The sequence below is a fragment of the Mesoplodon mirus genome, assembly GCF_964341445.2.
Source record: "Mesoplodon mirus genome assembly, chromosome: 2".
NCBI classification, from domain to species: domain Eukaryota; kingdom Metazoa; phylum Chordata; class Mammalia; order Artiodactyla; family Ziphiidae; genus Mesoplodon; species Mesoplodon mirus.
The window spans coordinates 195373609-195396861 of record NC_138977.1 but is presented as its reverse complement, the minus strand read 5'-3'; the positions used below and the strand labels follow the sequence as shown (position 1 = coordinate 195396861).

At 40.8% G+C, this 23253-nt stretch overlaps 1 protein-coding gene across 3 annotated transcripts in view; it reads right to left on the bottom strand.

Moving 5' to 3' along the window:
* The window catches only part of TNKS2 (tankyrase 2), a 62555-nt gene extending 41592 nt beyond the window's left edge, over positions 1 to 20963 (bottom strand). For all 3 annotated transcript variants that reach the window (XM_082604053.1, XM_082604054.1, XM_082604052.1), the window contains exons 1-7: positions 20471 to 20963; positions 8459 to 8683; positions 6183 to 6278; positions 3706 to 3742; positions 3435 to 3510; positions 2966 to 3060; positions 905 to 971 (exon numbers count right to left, since the gene is read on the bottom strand). In XM_082604053.1, coding sequence (XP_082460179.1) covers positions 905 to 971; positions 2966 to 3060; positions 3435 to 3510; positions 3706 to 3742; positions 6183 to 6278; positions 8459 to 8683; positions 20471 to 20669 — 795 coding nt within the window. In that variant the 5' untranslated portion in view covers positions 20670 to 20963. The remainder of the gene's footprint in view (positions 1 to 904; positions 972 to 2965; positions 3061 to 3434; positions 3511 to 3705; positions 3743 to 6182; positions 6279 to 8458; positions 8684 to 20470) is intronic.
* Positions 20964 to 23253: the final 2290 nt, after the last annotated feature.

The following is a 23253-nucleotide window of genomic DNA, read 5'->3' as shown; positions in this document are numbered from 1 at the left end:
AAAACACCATTCAGTTGTCTGTAAGTCCCAATGCAATCTATCTCATGTTTCACTCTCATCCACAATTAACATTCCAAATATTGTTAAATTCAAGATTCAGTTTTACAATAAGCAAAGCATTACTGTTAAATGTGTAATATTAGTCACATTATACATTTTAAAAGGCTTATGGGCTACTCAGAGAATCTAATCATTACAGTAAAGTTATTTCTGTGGGAAAATATATTCAGTGGTAGCACATGCCCAAAAGGAAGCAGAGAGGCATTGGAAACAAATGCTCTCTTTCCCTTCTCATGACAGCTGCTGATAGAATGAGGAAAAGTTTCAAGGGCAGAATGAAAGCGGAGTGAGAGAAGTCTGAAGAATGTCAACTACATATGTAGAGACTGGGGGACAAAAAGAAATGGGTGTGGGTAACATCCTTGAATCCACTCTCAAAGAGAATACATAGCTTCTATTCTCACCCAACAGGGAGCAAAACAAGAAGTTTCTTGCCAGTCCCTGAAACCTGCTTGTTGAACAATAGCTGCCCAGCATAACGGAAGAAGTGAGGCTTACCAAGTAAGCCTGTTCCAACCCAAAGTACAACTGGGCAGGTCTGGAAAATCTAACTGGTGGTTTTAATAACATATGGTCCACTAAAAATTACTTCTGATATTTTCAAGAGTTTTGAAACTTCAAAACTTTATTCTGATATTCACAAAATGGGAAAGCTACTTTATATAAAAAATCTTACGGTATCTCAAAAATCTCAAAGCAGTCAGATGCTGATCTATCGATCAGCCACATTTTGTAATGATTATAAATACTCCTTCTATATCCACCAAGCACTAAAAACACAAAGAAGACATATATACTATGTATTTCAAGTAATTTTTTATAAGAAAAGTATGCAAGAACTAACCTTGACCAGAAGTTCAGTTACTTCATAATGACCATAGGAACAAGCATTGTGCAGGGGCACCAGGTCACTACAATACGAGAAGGGGGAAAACCCTGTGTTATTACAGATTCCCTAGGCTTTAATTTTAATTAAATTTACGCAAATTTAACTAGCAAATAGCTTATGTGACCGTCTAACAAAAGTGTATAAAACTTAATAATATGTATTTGAACCCTAAGTCCTAACAATTCTAACGCCCAAGTCTCTTTCAAATCCACCCCCCCCACCCCTGCCCCCACTGTTACTGCCATCCCCTTAGTTTGGGCCTTGTTTATTTCTCCCTGTACTACTGAAATAGGCCCCCCTTCAATTTATCCTCCAAGCTATAGCCAGATTTTTCTAAAAGGTAAATCTGATATGGTTAGTCCTCGTTTTCATGTCCTTCACTGCTACTTCCTTGCTTTCAAATGATGGCTCCAACTGTTTAGCCTGGCATACAATGATCTGACTCTCTAGCCTTACCCTTCGATAACAGTATGCTAAACCACTTAAAGTTCCCTGAACTCCATAGTATCCCCTGGGTATAATGGGATAGATTTCCCTCCCTTCTGACTTCTATACATCTTTTCCAAACTCAGAGCTCAAACACTGGCTCTTCTTTGAAACTTTTTTTTTTAAAGATTCTGTAAGGTAAATTGCTATATTCCGTAATATAAAACCCAATTCCTTCATGACAGCAATGGAGGAAGAACTTTCTATATAGGAAGGTACAGCAGAACCTTAAAATCCTGAATTATATCTGTAAGTTGCTCCTCCTTGGGAATCACTCACTAATCGCCACAGACATCATCATGATGGCCGCTGCTGAGGGATGGCCACCGCTGAGTGAGGGCCACCCATGGCTTAGTCTTTGGTTCTATCAGTCTTCTCTGTAGAGGCTCATGGCTTTCCTCACCATTTTGATTATGATTTCTCACTTACCTGAGCACCAATTTCATTCCCAACTATCTACTAGCTACCTCCACCCGAGTTCCCATCATCATCTCATAAAACCAAGACTTCTAAAAGTGAACGCAATGTTTCCCCCCTCCAGGATAATTCATTTTCTCTACTGGATTTCAGTATGTGTATCACTGGGTCTCACTCATTCAGCTTCAGAATATGAAATGTAATAATCTCTACTATTCTCCTCATCACATCCAGATATTCAACAAACCTTGACCATTCTTACGCTGTAATATCTCTTGCGTCTGTGCCTTCTTTTTATTTCCATTTCCTCTGCCACTACTATTGCAGATCTTATTACGCCTGAACCCCTACAATGCTCACTCTCCTAACTGCTCTTTTTGCCTCTAGTCTCCTTCTTCAATCTACCCTACACATTGTTGCCAGAGTGTGTTTCCTAAAACTCCTCTTTTCATAAAACTCCTTTTTTAGAAGAATCATTCCCCTTGCTTAAGATCCTTCAACAGCTATTGTGGCTCACAGAATCAAGCTTGAATTCCCTAGGCTAGAATACCAAGTTCTTTAAAAGCCGGTTCTTACCTACTTCTCCAACCCTAACCTTTACTTATCTCCTGTATTAATCATAGGCTTCAGCCACATTGGTCTAGTCATTGTTTCTTAAGATATGCTGCAGTATCTGTTTTAGCACCTTCTCTCACATCAATTCTCTTGCAGAGAGTGCCGTTTCCTAAACTCTCTGCTTTCTTGAACTAAGTCCAGGTCAAGTATCACCTCCTCCAGAAGGGTTTCTCAACCACTACAGCCAGCACTGAGCATTCCCTCCTAAGAACTCCTATAAGTGCTATCCTTTTCTATTTATCACCTCACACTTAGTAGAGAACCTATACTGTTAGGTATCTTTTCATGCCTCCTAGAGTACAGTGTAAGACCTATGGGTGGTGGCCTTAAGGTTTTATAATTAATTCCCTGTGCTCTCAGAGCAATCTGCATATTATAAAAGCTCAATAAATGTTTTATGCCGTTTAGTAAAAAATATGATTTTTACAAGATTACAGAGATTATCACAAGGACAGTAACACTTAAGAAATCCTCATTTTTGTTTAAATGTTTATTTACCCTTTATCTTTAGCATGAACATCAGCTCCATGTTGTAACAACAGCTGTACAATCTTTACTCGGTTGTAACCTGCTGCCAAATGCAATGGAGTTGACTGAAATGTTAAACAGACAAATTAATAAAATTCAATAGCTAAAAAATATGCATGAAAAGGTAAAAATCCAAATATAAAACCAGAAATCCAGAAAAACCTTTATAACTTCATTGTCTAAATAACAGTAATAATCTGGTTTTACAAAATCCAACTATATACCAAAGGCATAGTATAATAGTTTATAAGTTCACTATTGCAAACAGGAAACTACCTAAATGTTTATTATTAACAAAGTTTTACTAAGGTTAAGAATTAATCCAAATTATTGCTTAAAAGAAAATATCAGCATTTTTGTCAAATGTTTTAAGTTAAGAGATAAACACAATTTCATGTTACCAGGAGATGCACACAAACTTAGTTGCAAAAGGAAGTACCTTTCTGCCATCACTTGCATGGCAGTTGACATTTAATGGTGTCAGCAGAGCCATCATTTTTTCCTCATTGCCACTCCTAGTGTACAAAAAAATGTATTAGCAATTTGTATTCTTTATCAGGTCCTATCTGGAGACATGTATGTGACCATTAAAAAAAAATTCATTCTCTTTTAGAGAGTCTGCTTATTGTAAAAAAAAAAAAATTAAATTAAAAAATTAAAAATTAAATGGTGAAATATTTATGATACATATTTATAACACGAGTACACACCTGGCACTCTCCAAGAGTTCATCTTTCTTATATTCACCTGTGAATTAGGGGAAAAAAAGAAAGCAGAAATTAAAAAAAATTTAATTACAGAAGTAATGTCAGTTTTATGCATAAAGATGCTCAGTGAACTATATTTAAAGTAGAAAAAACTGGAAATAAATTTCCAATAAATGGAAAATAGTTAATCAACAGAATACTGTGCAGTTTAAAAATATTTATATGAAGACAGACAGAATACCTTTGTTATGAAAGTGAAAAAAAGAGATTCAGTGTTATATAATGAAACATTACCACAACTATATGAAAACAATATGCACAGAAAGAGGAAAGCCAAGAAGGAAATAAATCAAAATTTTAACAAAGTTTGTCTTAGGGGGTAGGTTATGGATAACCTTTTCCATTTCTTTTTTACTCCTCAAATTTCATAAAACCAATGTTACTTGTCTAACAGACAAAATGCATTCACAACTTCATTCAAAATCAGAACAAAACAAAATCCAATATAAAAATATAACAGTATCACAGAAATTACAAAAGATACTCTATAGCATCACCAATGGAACATAATCATTAACATTTTTATGAATCCAGAAGATTCTTCTACACTAAAATTGTTTTATTACAATGCTGCTTTAAATATATACAAATAGGGCTTCCCTGGTATCACAGTGGTTAAGAATCTGCCTGCCAATGCAGGGGACACAGGTTTGAGCCCGGGTCCGGGAAGATCCCACATGTCACGGAGCAACTAAGCCTGTGCGTCACAACTACAGAGCTTGCTCTCTAGAGCCTGTGAGCCACAACTACTGAAGCCCGCATGCCTAGAGCCCATGCTCCGCTACAAGAGAAGCCACTGCAATGAGAAGCCCGCGTACCTCAACAAAGAGTAGCCACCGCTTGCTGTAACCAAAGAAAAGCCCACACGCAGCAATGAAGACCCAACACAGCCAAAAATAAATAAATAAAATAAATTAAAAAAATATATATATATACACACAAGAACAGGACTAAATAAACTCCTTATGCCTATAGCCTTTATATTTACAAATGAATACAAGCAAAAACTTTAAAATCGATACAATTTAAATTAACATAATAAGTGTTTATTTATTTGCTTAAACGAAATCCTAACTGGTGTCCATAATATGAAGTGTATATTGATTGCTGTGCAAGGCTTCTTTTGAGCCCCAAGTTTTTTTTTTTTTTAATTAATTAATTTATTTATTTATTTATGGCTGTGTTGGGTCTTCGTTTCTGTGCGAGGGCTTTCTCTAGTTGTGGCAAGTGGGGGCCACTCTTCATCGCGGTGCACGGGCCTCTCACTATCGCGGCCTCTCTTGTTGCGGAGCAGAGGCTCCAGACGTGCAGGCTCAGTAGTTGTGGCTCATGGGCCCAGTTGCTCCGTGACATGTGGGATCTTCCCAGACCAGGGCTCGAACCCGTGTCCCCTGCATTGGCAGGCAGATTCTCAAACACTGCGCCACCAGGGAAGCCCAAGCCCCAAGATTTTTAACAAAGGTAAAAGTAGGGAATAGCATGGAATAGGGAAGGAGGAAATGAACACTGAATTGTTGGTTACAATAGCTCACTTTTCTAGTACTCTTTTAGGGGACTAGTCTAAATTTTCTCGGTAATACCAGAAGAAATATCACAAAGCCCAAGCACAAAAGCTCAAAGCAGAGCCCCTCAAGCTCTTGACTATTAGACATAATTCTAATGGTGATCACAGAGTAGATAAGAATCCAAAAAATAATATGGCAGAGAGTTGCTTCAGAGGAAATACTCTGGTAAGGGAGAAAATATGTGAAGTAGATACTACCACTCAAAAAAGCCTGACAGTCTAAAATAAACCTAAACCTAGGGACCACAGCCTTATATATCTTAATAGGTTGCAAGCACATGAATATGTTCCAGTAGAACACAATAATTCTCACTCTTCATGGTACTGAAATTGATGTGCCCAGAATCCTTTTTAGAAAAGCAAGAGAATGATTACTAACACACAATTATCTACCACACCTGCCCCCAATAAGGCAGGAATCACAAATTTAAAAGCTAATTAAAAAAAACAGAAAACTTTACCTTCCTTAGACAAGAATCAAATGTCAACTCTTCAGACGCAAAAAAGAATAGCAACTGAGGGCTTCCCTGGTGGCGCAGTGGTTGAGGGTCTGCCTGCCGATGCAGGCAGGGGACACGGGTTCGTGCCCCGGTCCGGGGGGATCCCACATGCCGTGGAGTGGCTGGGCCCGTGAGCCGTGGCCGCTGAGCCTGCGTGTCGGGAGCCTGTGCTCCGCAACAGGAGAGGCCACAATAGTGAGAGGCCCGTGTACCACAAAAAAAAAAAAAAAAAAAGAATAGCAACTGAACTGATACTATTAAAAAAAATCTCACTGAGGTCATTAACTGACTGTCTACCTAGCAAGTTCATTCTTTATATTCTTCCCAGAATACCCAAAGAGAGTATGTAGACTTACCAGTCAGCACTGCTTTGGCAGACGGGTCTGCTAAATCCAATGCTGTCCTTCCATCTGTATTTCGAATGGTTGGCTCAGCTCCATGCTGTAAGAGCACTGCAAAACAGCAACACTACCTTTCAAAATGGTAATTGTGACAATTTGATTTTAATAAATCATTTTCTCAAAAATTCTGGTCCAGAAGTCTCAAAGTAATTTAAAGACTTTTTATATCCTGATAGTATGGTAAATGTTATATTTTAAAGATAAGAATATATAAAATATTCCATTATTTAATGTATTAGACACATTTCATTTATCTCCCCTAAGCTCAATGTCAGATTTTCCTTTGCTAAACAAGTGACTAAGGACAGGTAAAGAACTAAAAGGCAAGTTTACTTGAAAGCTTGTTTTCTCACACCAAATGAACACTGCCTAGAAAGATTACTCTATAATAGCAAAAATGAAATTTCTAAAGCTGTGAATAGCCCAGGAAGAGGGATCTGCGGGATTAAAAAAAAAAAAAAAGGAAGAAAAAAACACTCTGCAGAGTTAACAAACCCCCAATCAAAACTGCTACATTACAACCCCAAAAGCATAAAAAGACTTGTGCTATACTCTGTACATATTGTTATTTGGTTATATAAAGATATTCCATCACACTCTATAAATAAGGAGCTGGGGAAAGACAGGCAAATACATGCAAAAAGGGAAGCTCAGCTTCTGTTCCTTTATAGGGTTAATGTTCATTCCACTGTACTCCTATCTCTAACAGTGATGTCCAATAGAAATAAAGTGTGGGCCACATTAGTAATTTAAAATTTTCTAGCAGCCAGATTATAAAAATGAAAAGAAACAAGTTAATTTTAACATATTTTATTTAATCCAATATACCCCAAATATTGTCATTTCAATATTTACATTTACATTGTAAGCAATATAAAATTGAGATATTTTGCATTCCTTTTCTTTGTACTGATATTTGAAATCTGGTATGTATTTTCCCCTTACAGTACATCTCAATTTGAACTAGCCACATTACAAGTCTTCAACTACCATACTGGACAGTGCAGATCTATAACTATATTTGGAAAACCCTACATTATTAAAGCTAATTATTTATATGCCTGAAACTCAGGTACCAGAAAAGGATTCTGAGCAGAGGGCAGGTAACACAAAGGGCAAAAACAACCAAAAAAAGATAACACACAGGAAAGGAGAACTGGACAGAGGTTACTAGGTAATCCTTTTCTTATCTTTATAAATTACCTAACCTAATTTAAACTAAGCTCATGACTTCAGTATAAAGTGATTTGGGTTGGTGGGGGGCTGGGAGAGCGAGAAAGAACAATTTAAGTCTAGCATAGAGTCCCTAGACTTTTCCTAGTGCACAGAACTGGTTTTCTATCTGTCTCAAGGATTTCAAGTGTCCCTGTTTTGCATCAGGAAACAGAGGTAAGGTAGCAGTCCAAAATCTCTGACTCTGTTAAGCTCAGAAAAGTCAATACCGGGTTAATGACAATTCTCAAATAAGCAGCCTTCTCGCATATAATTTCCTGTCAGTGACCAATCTGTTAAGCAAATTCTATTTCATTCATTAAAGTATCCTAAATGACTGACAGTTTTTCCTTCAAATGCTTCTTTACTTATCCTGCCATTTCTACTCTCCTACAACCACCCTAGTTCATGCCTTCATCATTTCTCATCTACATTATTCTACAGCTTCCTAGCTAGTCTCCCTAATGCCATCCTTTCTACTCAGCCCTCTACCAGATCACTCTTTCTAAAATATACTGCTCTCACCACACTGTCCCCTCCTTAAAAGTTATCAATGATTCCAAACTATCTACGTAACAATATCAAGCTCCTTACCCTGGAATCCGAAGCTTCTTATAAAGAAGTCACTACCTACCTTTTTGACCTTTCTCCCCAGTACTTCCTGGGAAGACTCAGGAAGGAGTGACTCAACTCCAGCCCAGTCACTGCACTCATTATCCTCTAACACTCTGTTCACTTCCACCACACCTTCAGCTGGTTCTTTGTGTGTGTGTTATTCCCAAGAGAATCCATATTTCTAGAGAAGAGAAATTCTGTACTACTCTGTTCTCTAAAATATTTAAGCTCAGTACCACATACAAAAAGACACTCAGTAAACAGTGGTTGGATTAATCACGAAATGTTCTTAAATACTTAAATTCAGCCTGGCAGAATCTGATCACATTAACAAATGAATTCAATTAAGATTGAGAATAGTTACAAACTATTTCAGAAAAATTCTGGAATGTAAACAGTCTTACCAATGCAAACATCAATCTTTCCTTTAATTGCAGCTTCATGGAGAGGAGTATAATTCCAATTATCACGAGCATTTGGGTCTGCACCATGTCGCAAGAGGAGATTGACTACTTCAGCATGACCAAAAGAGCATGCGTTATGAAGAGGAATAAGCCCCCCATCATCACGTGCTTGGACATTTGCACCATTCTGAAGCAAATATTCAACTACATCTTTCCGTCCAAAACCTAGAAGAAAACAAATGATCCACATTTAAGTTCTCCAAAGAAAATATATCAAATTAGAATCAATAAGTACAAGCCATGCTAAAATGTTTTTGGATGCAGAACAGTAACAGATTCAAGAATTCATTGATGAAATATATCACTAACTAATCTTAATTAGAAAGTCAAAGGGTCTCTCCAATGCATTAGGTAGTACTACTGCTAACTTCAGAGGAAGGTTATGAAATTAGTGACTGAAAGCCCGAAGTTCAAACATTTCCCACTCTACAACAGCATTCAATTTTGCAAATAACGAGTTCTGCATATTTTGTGGGCAGACATTTTCAGGTATTCAAAGTATATACTAACCAACTCTTGCTAGAATCCCTTTCCCACATCTATCTCATAAAATGTTTCTATTGAACTGGGGGACTATGAGACAGCAACAAAAATGTTTGTATTTGTCTATGTAGTGAAGATAGAGAGAGGTGATACTAGGCAGAAGTGTGATATGAGGTGTCTTCAAAGGAGCCCTTACTTTGCCACTTGCACAACACAAGCAACTTCTGCCTAGGCAGGAGGCCTTCTTTAAAAACCCATGTCCCACAGTTCTGCTGCAATTGCCCCCGTAAGGAAAAAAAACCAAAGAAGTCTGACAACTCATTTATACTGGTTAATAGATTTAGTACCAATGAGTTTCAATCTTTTACCATTCCCACGTAACAGCACCTAAAATCTTTTTACAGTTAATAGTAAAAAGAAAAGGATTTCAGGCATATGTTAAAGCAGTTGGGGAGACATACCTGTATATTGGGAGAGAGAGAAAAGACCTTTACATTCATCTGAAATTTTATCAGAATATTCTTAAAACCACCAAGCCTGAATATAGTCCTTCTAAGAAGACCAGAGTGGAGTTGAATGAGAAAGCAACGACATACAATGTTTCCAAGGTGTATGTCTGAGGCTGGCCTGGCTGCAACTGAGGGAAGAGTTAGATGACTGAAGAGATTAACTGTTTTGTTTTGTTTTGTCTAAATATTCTAAGCTCTATGTCACAGAGGTGGGTGTCTTTGATACTCCCTATTCTCGATCTTTGATTCTCCCTAAGCTCAAAGAGTTTACAATTTAGGATGTGGAGGAACAGTAATCTCAATATACTATAACTGTCATAAAAGAGGTGTATAGAAAATGCTACTAGAACTCAAAGAAGAGAATACCTAATTGGGGGAAAACAGAGAACAGGAAGGATTATCCCAAAGGAGAGTCCAGTGATGACATGTGAGCTGAAGGCTTACAGAAAAATGAAGGGATCATTAGGAAAATGAGAGGAGAAGTGAGGTGAGGAGAAAAGAGATAGGGAGTGGGAAAAAGCTAAGCAAGGAAAGAGCTCTGCAGTTGAAGCAGAAGAAATAAAATGTACACAGGCATTGAAGTGTGAAAGAGCTAATCATTCATAGTAGCCAGGACATAGAATGCCTAAGTAGGCAGAAGCCAGATGAGGAAGAACCTTACAAGCCACACTAAGGTGGTGTATGGATTTTGTCCTATAGACTAGTGTTTTTCAAGCTGCTTTCAGGCAATAGATTCAATGCAATTTTTTTTGCCTTAGAAAAAAATTGAGATATAATTGACATATAAGGTTATATTAGTTTCAGGTGCACAACATAATGATTTGATACTTATATAGTGCAAAATGGACACCACAATACATCTAGTTAACATCTATCACCACGCATAGTTAAAATTTTTTTTTCTTGTGATGAGAACTTTTAAGATCTATTCTCTTAGTAACTTTCAAATATATAATACAGTATTATTAACTATAGTCATCATGCTGTACATTTCATCCCCAGGACTTAATTTCACATAACATAATGCCCTCAAAGTCCATTCATGTTGTTGCAAATGGAAGATTTCATTCTTTTTTTTTTTTTGCGGTACGCGGACCTCTCACTGCTGTGGCCCCTCCCACCCCGGAGCACAGGCTCCGGACGCGCAGGCCCAGCGGCCACGGCTCACGGGCCCAGCCGCTCCGCGGCACGCGGGATCCTCCCGGACCGGAGCACGAACCCGCACTCCCTGCATCGGCAGGCGGACCCTCAACCACTGCGCCACCAGGGAAGCCCCATTTTTTTTTTTTTTTTTACAGCTGAATTATATTCCATTGTGTATATACACCTCAGTTTCTTTATCCATTCATCCCTTGATAGACACTTAAGTTTTTTTTTCCCATGTCTTGGCTATTGTAAATAATGCTGCAGTGGCACTATTTACAATAGCCAAGACATGGAAGCAACCTAAATGTCCATGGACAGATGAATGGATAAGACAAATATCATTTGATATCGCTTATATGTGGAATCTAAAATATGATACAAATGAACCTATTTATAAAACAGAAACAAACTCACAGACATAGAAAACAAGCTTATGGTTACCAAAGGGGAAATGGGGTGTGTGTGTGTGAGACAAATTAGGAGTTTGTGATTAGCAGATACAAACTACTACATGTAAAACAGATAAATAACAAGGTCCTACTGTATAGCACAGGGAACTTTATTCAATATGTTGTAATAAACTATAATGGAAAAGAATATGAAAGAGAATATATATACATATACACACACACACATATATAAAACTGAATCACTCTGCAGTAACCAGAAACTAACACATTATAAATTAACTATACTTCAATTTAAAAAAAAAGAAAGAAAAATAATGCTGCAGTGAACATGGGGGCGCACAAGCCTTTTTTCCTCATCTGACTAGACCTCTCAGCAACATTTGACAACTGACTACTCCCTCCCTTGTGAAACATCTCTCCGAGTTTCCATATCACACACTCCTGGGTTTTCCTTGTTTCATCTGTTCATTTAACAAATGATCAGGCAATATCAACCATGTAATGGACACTTTTCTGGGTGCCTGGGACATACTAGTGTACAAAACAGGCCAAATCTCTGTCTTTGAGGAATTTCTATGGAGGTGGGGGAGATGAACAACAAATGCACAAAATGAGTAGGTTAGAAGGTAATTAGAGGAAGACTTCCCTGGTGGTCCAGTGGTTAAGAAACCACGCTCCCAGTGCAGGGGGCCCAGGTTCAACCCCTGGTCAGGGAACTAGATCCCACATGCATGCTGCAACTAAGAGCCCGCATGCTGCAACCAAAGATACCGTGTGCTGCAATGAAGGTCTGGTGTAGCCAAATACATAAATAAATAAATATTTTTTAAAAAAAGGTAATTAGAGAAAGAGTAGAATAAGAAGTGATCAGGAGGCGCAGTGGTTGAGAGTCCGCCTGCCGATGCAGGGGACACGGGTTCGTGCCCCAGTCGGGGAAGATCCCACATGCCGCGGAGTGGCTGGGCCCGTGAGCCGTGGCCGCTGAGCCTGCGCGTCCGGAGCCTGTGCTCCGCAATGGGAGAGGCCACGGCAGTGAGAGGCCCACATACCACAAAAAAAAAAAAAAAAAAAAAAGAAGTGATCAGGGTGTGTGTATGGAGTGGGTCATAAAATGGAACAGGGAGGTCATCATAGGCCTTACTGAGATGGTGATATTTGATGAAAGACCTGAAAGAGAGAGTGTTAGCCCTACTGACCAACAGTTAGAAGGCCAGAGTAAATGGAGCCAAGTGAGAAAGGGGTAGCATAGCAGGAGATGAGGTTAGAAGTAATGAGGACCAGCTAGAGAGGCTTGAGGACCACTGTAAGAACTGTGGCTTTTTTACTCTGAGGAAAAAGGGAGTGTCACTGCAGGGTTTTGAGCTGGTAAATTACATGATATGACTTATATTTGAAAAGTACACTCTGGCTGTTGTATTGAGACTAGATTTAAGGGGGTTTAGGATAGAAGTAGATGAGAGATTATGGTGGTTTGGACCATAATGTGGTGGAACTTGTCAGAATATTAAGTAACAGATTCTGGGTACTCTGAAGGTAGAGCCTGCACAGTTTGCTCACAGATTGGATGTGGGGTGAGGGTAAGAGTGAGGAGGTTAAGAGAGGGTGGGGCTGAGAGGGGAGTCATGGATGACTCCAAGGTTTCTGGACTAAGAAATGGAGTGGTGGAGTTGGCATCAACTCAGATGGGGAAGGCTGCAGCCAAAACAGGTTCATGGCAAAAGATGAGGAATTCAAGTTTTGGACATGTCCTACTTCCCTGGGGGCTTCTTGCTTATTCCACCCCATTTTTAACGCCAGGATTCCTCAAGACTCAGTTCTCTACCCTCTTTTCCCCTCTTAGATGATCTCATCTTCTCCTGTGACTTTAAGCACCACATAGATATATAACCCGCAAATTTAAATCTCCAGTCTAGACTTTTCACCTGAATTCCAGACTGTTTACTGGACATATTTCCACCTGGGTATTTCAAAGGCATCTCAGACTCAACATGTTCCCTAACTTCTCTTCATTCCACCGACACTGCCCCAACCCACTGTCTCCAACCTGAACTATTGCAAAAGTCTCCTTAATTGGGCCTCTCATTTCTACTCTGTCCCCAGAGATCTTTTTTTTTTTCATGGTACGCGGGCCTCTCACTGTTGTGGCCTCTCCCGTTGCAGAGCACAGGCTCCGGACGCACAGGCTCAGTGGCCATGGCTCACGGGCCCAGCCACTCCATGGCATGTGGGATCCTCCCAGACCGGGGCACGAACCCGTGTCCCCTGCATCGGCAGGCAGACTCTCAACCACTGCACCACCAGGGAAGCCCCCCAGAGATCTTTTAAACACAATCATCATATCATACCCCTATTTAAAATAATTCACTAGCTTCCCACTGCTGCTTAGAATAAAATTCAATCACGCTCCCATGGCCTACAAGGTCTACTGAATGAACTGGCCATTACCGCCTTCTCAAACTTCATTTCATACCACTCTTCCCTTTCTGAGCTGTGATCCAGCTTTCTTTCAATTCATCAAGTATGCCAACCTTACTTCAGTGGTACATGCTGCCTGTCTGCTTGGACTCCTCCCTTGCTCTTTGCATCCCTCATTTCTACTCATTGTCTAATCTGTTTAAATGTCTCCACCTTAAGAAGGCCAACCCTGAGCATTCTATTTACAGACCATTCAGCACACCGACACATTCAATTCAGTTGGTTTTCCCCTCTCCTTCACTAGAATGCAAACTTCAGAAAAAAACACAGGAGTTTTTGTCTTTGTTGTTCACAGCAGTATCCTCTGGCACTTATTAAAACTTGTAATTACTGTTTAGTACTTATCTCCTGGACTCTCAAGTTCCATAAAAGGAGGATCAATGTCTATCTTGGTTCATCATTACTTCCCCAGTGTCCTTCACACTGCATGGCACATAGCAATTTGTTGATATGTGCTGAATTAATATATCACGGTATGAGAAAAGGAGACTGAGAAATAAAACTAAGAAAGAATGGCACTGCAGAAGCCACGAGGGAATATTTCAAGGAGGGCAAGGCCAAACCTGCTGCCACTATGCTCTGACCTGAATCTTCTTTACCACAGCCTGGGTACTGTTGATCACACTGTCCTCCCAAGTGAGCCACCCACAGCTGCCCCAGTCAATGGCTCTGCTATCCCAGCCATGCAACACCCACCTGGAAGAAAAGCTTTTAAAAAAGACTTAGGTTGGAGAGTAAGAGAAAAGGAATCAACATAAAGAAAAATTAGTAAAGGTATCTCTTTCTTTGGAAAGTTACTTGATGTGCCCAAGCACTTTGAGAAGGATCACTATTTCTTCAGTGGTAATCGACACATCTGAAGTAGTCAAAATGGTGACTCACAGAGTAACTTCCCAAAAAAGGAGTGTGAGGTGGGCATAGAAATAGGTGTAGTAGAACATCTAGTTGTTACAACAGATAGTGTCAATTAGGAAGATATCTGGTTCCAAAGGATCAGTGATCAAGCTGAAGAAAGGTCAAGTGAAGCCTTCTGTTAAAATACCATTGAGAAGAGAAGAGAGAGAATCGATACTGATGCATCTGACTAAACACTGAAATTGAAGTTTTAGCTAGGGAGGAGACACAGGGAGAAAGGGTTAAGGTGATTTTATCTACATAGTTACCAACAGTCCAAGACACAGATGACTTCTACTTCAATAACTGTATCAACATGATTTCCTAGCCATTAAGACGTCTGACACCCATCTGGAGACTGACTGACAGATCAGCATGTTTTCCAAGTCACAGCGTAAGGACTATATAATATGTGTGCAGAGGTCATGCTGCTATCCTGAGACAGCAGATAAGAGTCTGAGATTTTGAATGTTTGAAGCCACTTCTTGACATGAAAGGAATTATTCAGAGGGGGTCAGCAGGAAGCTATTTCAAATTTTAAAATCTTCTACTTTTGGAAGTTTGGTGAAACCTTAGCTTTACATGGCTTCCCAAACTCTGAGGGCTAATTCATGATAAAATCCCCATTATTACAGTGTCAAGAATAGTTCAAAGCACTTCTGTTAAGTACTCATTTCTTGAAGAAAAAATAGTTTTGCAAGGTATATTCTGTTCATGCTCTCACTGGCCAGGTAAAACATGAATAGGCATATCCTTAGAGTCAATGCCTATCTTCATATCCTAAGGATCTCTTTATAAAGGAATCAGAAGCCTACAGTTAGCAGTCATGGCTGCTCAGGATACATTGTGGTTTATTTTATAATTATGGAATAGCACTCATCTTCAAACATGAAAATCCTGATGAAATCATATACTGAGTTTGAATCCACTATAAAGCACTGACAATGAAACCAAACAGGCTTATTTGGAAAGTAAATCTGCTGATCAATAAACTGTGTTACTTAATGGCAGGCACTGTCCCCTGTTCATTTCTGTCTACTGGACAAGGCTAGTATCTGGTATATAGGAGGATTTGATAAACATTTGTTTGGTGCATAGCTAATACTTTGTTGGAACAGTAAGCAAACGACCTCCACAGAAAATATGAAGTTAATGATTTGTGATGACTAAGAAAAGTAGTCTATTCAATTTCTCTTTTGTCAAGTTTTGTTACAGTCTAGATGCCATCAGTTTCAGCAGTCCCAGGAACTGTCTTGCCAGCCATGACTATTGTTAACAGTATCATATTTTGCTGCTCTACTGGAAACATGCTTTCATCTGAATGGCTTCCAGAAAGCTGTGAAGCACTGTAAGTCACTACAGAAAAACCAACTTAGACTCTTAGGAAGTTTCACTGAGAGCCATCACCTCCCCCTTTTTACAGTCCAAAGGTGGAATGGGCCACTGATGATGCAGCTGGTCCAATACGAAATGACAGTGATGTCTTGCCAACCTAAAGGTAGGCTAGTGTCATGTAGGGCTTTGTCAGAAGAAAACATTCAGAAACAGAAAATGTCAACAAATACCATCAAACAGAGAAGGCTCCTGTGGCCTAGGAGATGGGAATGTATAATCAAGCAGCCTTCAGCTTGACTTACACAGCCAGGACTCGTCAGATTTTTTTAAGGAATATCATTTTATACTTCTCATTTACTATTAACTTTAGTTTACTAAGATCCAGAAAAAGTACTTCCCACGTATATTTCTTGAGAATGAGGAACACAAGGGACAAGGTTTTGCCTAGCTCAACTTGGGACAAATAATCTGGTCAGAGTGGAAGAAACCTGGAAAAGGATGCCATGGCCTCTGACAACCTGAATGCGGAAATACTGCAACAAGTACTCCAGACTGGTTGTTACTGAAGTCAACTGCCTACCTCTCAATCCATCAAGAGCTGAGGAAAAAGGTATAACTCAAGTCTTGATAATATACTGGGAGATCTGATAAGTCAAAAAAAAATTCTGAATTCTTAAATAGACTGGTTTTTATTTGATACTGGGGTTTTCTACTGATGCAGAATTTAATTATTCCCCACTGCAAAAACCAATCCTGGAAACAAAAGTCTATAATTCTAGCCCTAAGTAAGAAATGTGGGTACATTTTGTGCATCTCCCATAATTATGACGGTGACCTACAGCCAAAAGAAGGAAATGCTTTTGAAACATTATTGGAGGTCTTCAATAGCACCATTTTGGGAAAGGATATCAATGGCAATCACAAAAGTTATTATATCTTTGGTAGCTGAGTTGTTAAAATCTTCAATTGGAGGAATCATTCCACTTTCTTATACCAGTCAGATTCTGACTTACTGGTCCAATTGCCTACCCTATACAGAAATCCTTTCTACAGCATCTCTGAAAGATGCCAATCCAACCACTGTTTGGAGACTTCCAGCCAATCCCACAGTTGAATAGATTGTTAAAGGCAGTCTGACTCCTTGTAACCTTTCACCTACTAGCCCCTAGTTTTGACTGCCAAGGCCAGAGGAGTCATATTCTCTCACTTTTCTACTTGACTATCTTACACATATGTGAAGACAGAAACATTGTTTAACCTTAGTCTTCTTTCATCTCTAGAATAAGTAACTCTAGCTTTCATATCAGTTGCTTATATAATAAGTTCCAGATGCTCTAGTTCCATTTCCCCTCTTCCAGGGAAAAAAAACAAAAAAACAAACAAACAAAAAACCCCTCTTATATGCAATTCACATAATTGAATATAATAAAGTTAAGTCTGACTAGTTCAATGTATATGGCTGAGTAGCATACTACAAATACAAAACAAATGTTACCTTGTTTAACTAGAACTCTAACAATGCAAGTTCTTTTTAAACCTGTCATTCTCTAGCTACATACATATGTATCACCTCCTTTCCACCATCTCTATACCTGAATTCCTTGAACCTAATAAATTATTTTACATATTTTCCTACTGAATGATACCTCTCTGCACACTCCAAAGAATATTTAAGATTCTCAAGCCAGGGAATTCTATTCCTCACAGCCCAGTCCCCCGAGTTCTAAGATTCTTGAGAATACTGCGTATTTCTTTCTTTGGCTATGATGGACAACAAGATGACTTTCTCCCAAAGATTCTGTCCCTCTTCATTTTTCAGAAATAAGTTCAGAGAAGCAATCTCCTTTACTGAGATCTGCTGTTTTCTAGGGGATTATACTGTCAAGAATTTCAGATGTGATTGCTTTTAGCAAAATTAGAGCTGTAGCCTTCCTACCACCAACCTGCCTCTACAAGTTTTGTAATGTGTCACAAAAAACTCATTCATATCCTCTGTGTGTGTGTGGGGGGGGTGTAGGTAGGGGGCTGGTGGCAGAGGGATTGAAGAGGGAACAATTTTTCTCGTAAGAAGTGACTTCTTAAAGCATGCTTATCTAAGAAATGTAATCTAGACAATAGGAGAAAAGTTGCTGTTTATGTTGATTACTTTTTTCATTTGATAGAAGAACTTAACTCCTTTAGGACTGACAATTGATTATTCCTTTAATTGAACTAAATATTTTAGATGAAAAGACAGACCTAATTTTTTCTAATCTGTTCTATCGTGATTCATTTTATTTTTCATTCCTGTTCCTTGGAAATCCAAACAAAAAGACAAAATCATGTCTATCCTACCCCCCAATAAAACCTCCAAGCTTTAATTGGCTTAAAAAAAATTTCCCTCCCATAGCTTACCCTATAATGTACAAACACAAGAAACTGCTTGGTCAGGCAGTTACACAGTCCCACCTACATTGAGCTTCCAATAACCTGCTTACATGCATATTAACATAACGAATAACTCACCACCTACAAAGATTTCATAAAATATATTCTCCACATATTAAGAAAAATGCAGCTGGATGCACTTATTTAAAAATTAAGAAAACACGTTCTCTCTCATTAATCTAATAATAATTTAGACTGAATTTACCGAGCTAATTAAAAAAAGTTTCTAATACACCTGAGTTTAAATGCAGGGCTTTAAAGCTTTGATTTAATGTAGACTATTAGTAATTTTTATTTTATTAGTTTCTTTTATACCTTGACTTCTTAAGCTTATAACCTGTACCTGAGAATTTGGGTAAATTGTGAGAGGTAAGTTGGTTCCTAAAATACGTTTTCCATTTCAGTCTAAACAAACCACATGAAATCTATGTAAAAAGTACTCTGCAATGTTGGGACAGAACTCAGGGTGGGATGGTTGGGAGGAATAAGGTCAATAAGAAGCTAATCCATAATCTTAAGCCTCTAAATATTACTATTTTCAGATATGAACTCATTAATACAACAAATTCTTGAAAGGTAGCAACTAAGATCTTCTTTGGTTATTTTTATCCCACGGATCAAGTGAACAGAATATAAGTAACACTACCCCTTGGATTACATATCGTTGGTTATGACGGTTTGCCAAATCAGTTATTTAAATGATTACTACACGGACAAGCAGGACAATCCAAATTAGCTGAGGACAGGCAGCACTGATCACCAAAATTTTAAGCAAAATGGCTAAACAGAAGATTAGACTTTGGTATTCTTCATCCTTCCCTTTCTGCTGCCCACAGGCTGTTTATAGTTCTCCCACCGACGGTCCCCCAAACCTTCTCCCTTAAAAGGCTCCTCAATGAGAACCCAACAAATTTGTAATTGATGGAGAAAGCATACCTCCCAGTAGTATTTACATTTTCAAACAGGTACAGGTTAAAACAAACAAATCTCCCACTGGTAGAAAAGTGTAAAAGCAATGTCTGTGAACAAGGAAATCTTTCTTATGCTCCTCTGCTCAACATTCCTACTCCAAGAATGTTTTAAAGAGTGCTTTAAAACATACTCTTGGGCTTCCCTGGTGGCGCAGTGGTTGAGAGTCCGCCTGCCGATGCAGGGGACACGGGTTCCTGCCCCGGTTCGGGAAGATCCCACATGCCGCGGAGCGGCTGGGCCCGTGAGCCATGGCCGCTGAGCCTGCGCGTCCGGAGCCTGTGCTCCGCAACGGGAGAGGCCACAGCAGTGAGAGGCCCGCGTACTGCAAAAACAAAACAAAACAAAACAAAACAAAAAAAACATAACTCTTCTGCTTTTTCAAAAAATTATTTTAAACAATCATGTAACGCACGAAGTGAAAAACCAGCATTATCTGAAGTATGAGCCTCTACTCCCGCTTTCAATTGCGCATGGCTCACTTGAGGATAGAGGTAATCACGATCCTTCCTCAAAGTGAAAAGTATAAATGCTTTATAGAAATAAGATGTAAATTGAAAAAAAAAACGTAATTCAAACGATCTAAATCTCAGAATGAGGCGAGGATAGTCCCAATTTAAATTCTAGATCCAAGCTAGAGTACCTGCACCATCTTTCCTCGCATTCTACTACTTTCCACCCAAATTTGTACGTGTCTGGCAGAGATTACCCGCCCACACACAACCTAAGTCAGATATCAATTCTCCCAAACTTGACTCTTTCCAGTTCTAGTCTCCAGAAACTTGCTAATGACTGCTACCCAGGTAAATCTATTAACGCTAATGTGCCAATGATTAAGCTGCTGCTCCTAAATCACATCCCTGCATTTTACAAAAGCATTAAGAACGTAACCCAAAGGCTTTTTAAGAGTTATAGTGGAATGTGCAAGAACGATAAATTCTGGAGATAACTGGCCTTTAAATCACAAGGTCTACTACGTCCCTACTCTTTCTAGTATGCAGAGGCCTTTTAGGGTAGTAAGACCGGAAGTTGGTACAGGTATTGTCGACACAAAACAAAGCAAAAAAGCCCAAACAAACAAACGAACAAAAACCCCCACAGCTTCCAGTGAGTAAGGCACACTCGCTCCCTAGTCCCCTAGGGGACTCCTCAGTCCCCACTCGACGACGTCGAGATGACCAGGACCGGAGCCCCAGGGGGGAAGGGCGGGGGCAGGAAGAGCACTGTGTCTGGTTTCGGGCCTGCGAGCCGGGGTGCGCAGGTGGGGTCTGGGGGCGAGGCGAGGCGGCGCTGGCCCCAGTTACCTGCGGCGAAGTGGAGCGGGGTGGACTTCCTCCCCGCCGTGTCGCGGCTGTTCACCTTCTCTGGCGTCACCAGCCTCTTGACTCGCTCCACGTCCCCGTTGCGGCACGCCTCGAACAGCTCCCGGGCGGCCGGTTCCACGGCCTCGGCCGCCGCGCCCGCGCAGGCCGCGCCCCCGCCAGCGCAGCGGCGGCCCGACATGATCCTGGCCGCCGCCGCCGCTAGCAGCAGCGCCAGCAACGGCAGTAGGAGCCCCGGCCCCGCGAGCAGGAGGGCGAGGCCCCCCGGAGGAGACGCGCTCAGGGCCCGGGCCGCTCGGATCCCTGCTGTCACCGGGCTCGGCGCAGTCCCATGGCCGCGCCGCCCTGCGCCCCTCGCTCGGCCTCGCGACCCCGGCTGCCCCGCGGCGGCGGCAGAGGTACCGCGATCCCAGCGTTCGACCTCCGAAGCGACGCGGAGGCGGAAGCTGGCAAGGCCCCTCCTGCCAGCTCTTCTGAGCCCTGGGAGCGCACGTGACGTCGCGCTGCGCGTGCGCAGTGGTCGTAGAGGGCCGGGCAGGTTTCGGCGAGCGGGGCGGCGCGGAGGGGTTTGTGGGAAATGTGAGGCGAGATCCTCCGGCTTTGGGAGGAGAGGGGGATTCGTCCCACCGCCATCTTTGTGGTGGGTTTTGCTGAAGTGGAGCGACTCTGCTTATGGTCTTTCTTAAAGAATGGATTTCCTGATCTGAATTTCATTATTACACTGAAGAGAACTCTTGAAAGTTTTTCCCCGATTTTGCATATTATTTTGGACTTCTTTTGTGGAAAATTTCCATGTTTTCAGCTTCCACAATCCCTTTCTCCTGGGGGTTTCTTTTCTGTTTCGCTTGTTTGTACACCCCCCCACCCCTATCTCCACTGTCTCTTCCCTTCCCCCGCAACTATTTTGCTGTTTGTGTGCCACATCTCGGAAATGAATGAGTTGCTTGATGGGAAGTTTGGATGAGCTGCCCCAAGATCATTTGAAGAAAATTAGGAAAGCAGTGAAAGTTTGTTCCAATTCTAAATTAATAATTGAGAGGCATGGCTTAGATTAATTACTGTTTCCATAGTTATTAGTTTAGGACTAAATGAGGGACCCCTCGTAACTCCATATTATGCTGCTTTGGCTGAGGTGTGGATATACGGGTGACAAAGTTCAATGAGTTGCGACTTATTTTTTTTGCTATGAAAACAAGAAAAGCACATAATTCTCACGCTTAAGGTAGTGATCAGCTGGGGGTTTTTATTTAAAGATTTTTTTGGTGTGGACCATTTTTAAAGTCTTTTATTTTTAAAGTCTTTTATTGAACTTGTTACAATATTTTATGTTTTGGGTTTTTCTTGGCCAGAAGGCATGTGGGATCTTAGCTCCCCAACCTGGGATCGAACCTACACGCCGCCCCCCCCTGCATTGGAAGGTGAAGTCTTTTTTTTTTTAATTAAATTTATTTATTTATGTATTTATTTTTGGCTGAGTTGGTTCTTTGTTGCTTTGCCCGGGCTTTCTCTAGTTGCAGAGAGTGAGAGCTACTCTTTTTTTTTTTTTTTTTTCCGGTACGCGGGCCTCTCACTGTTGTGGCCTCTCCTGTTGCGGAGCACAGGCTCCGGACGCGCAGGCTCAGCCGCCATGGCTCACGGGCCCAGCCGCTCCATGGCATGTGGGATCCTCCCGGACCGGGGCAGGAACCCGTGTCCCCTGCACCGGCAGGCGGACTCTCAACCACTGCGCCACCAGGGAAGCCCTGGGAGCTATTCTTCATTGCAGTGTGTAGGCTTCTTGCGGAGCATGGGCTTCAGGCGCCTGGGCTTCAGTAATTGTGCTCGCGGGCTCTAGAGTGCAGGCTCAGTGGTTGTGGCGCACGGTCTAGTTGCTCCGCGGCATGTGGGATCTTCTCGGACCAGGGCTCAAACCCGTGTCGCCTGCATTGGCAGGCAGATTCTTAACCACTGCGCCACCAGGGAAGCCCTGGAAGGTGAAGTCTTAACCACTGGACTGCAAGGGAAGTCACTCTAGACAGTCTAATCATCTGTGAATGTGAATGTTGGAAAAAGTTTCTCCTTTTCCCATCCTAGGCCTTAGGCCTTACTGGGTTGGCTAAGACCGCTAATGTAATAGTGAGTAAAAGTATTGATATTGGATATGCTTGCCTTGTTCTGTTTTTTAAAAGGACATCTAACCTTTTACTGTTAAGAATGATGTTTTGGGGATTTCCCTGGTGGCCCAGTGGTAAGAATCCACCTTCCAATGCAGGGGACGCTGGTTTGATTCCTGGTTGGGGAGCTAAGATCCCACATGCCGTGGGGCAACTAAGCCCACGCACCACAACTACTGAGTTCTCGTGCCTCAACGAGAGAGCCCGTGTGCCACAAACTACAGAACCCACGCGCCCTGGAGTCTGCGCGCCACAACTAGAGAGAGAAAACCCACACGCCACAACTAGAGAGAAGCCTGCATGCTGCAACGAAAGATCCTGCACACGTCAACAAAGAACCCGCGTGCTGCAACTAAGACCTGACGCAGCCAAATAATAATAATAATAAAAAAGCCATCTCTAAAAAAAAAAAAAAAAAGATGTTTTTTCACCTAGAAGAGAACATAGGTAAGACATTCTCTGATTAAACTGTAGCAATATTTTCTTAGTCTCCCAAGGCAAAGGAAATAAAAGCAAAAATAAACAGATGGAATCTAATCAAAGTTATAAGCTTTTGCATAGCAAAGGAAACCATAAACAAAATGAAAAGACAGCCTACAGACTGGAGAAAAT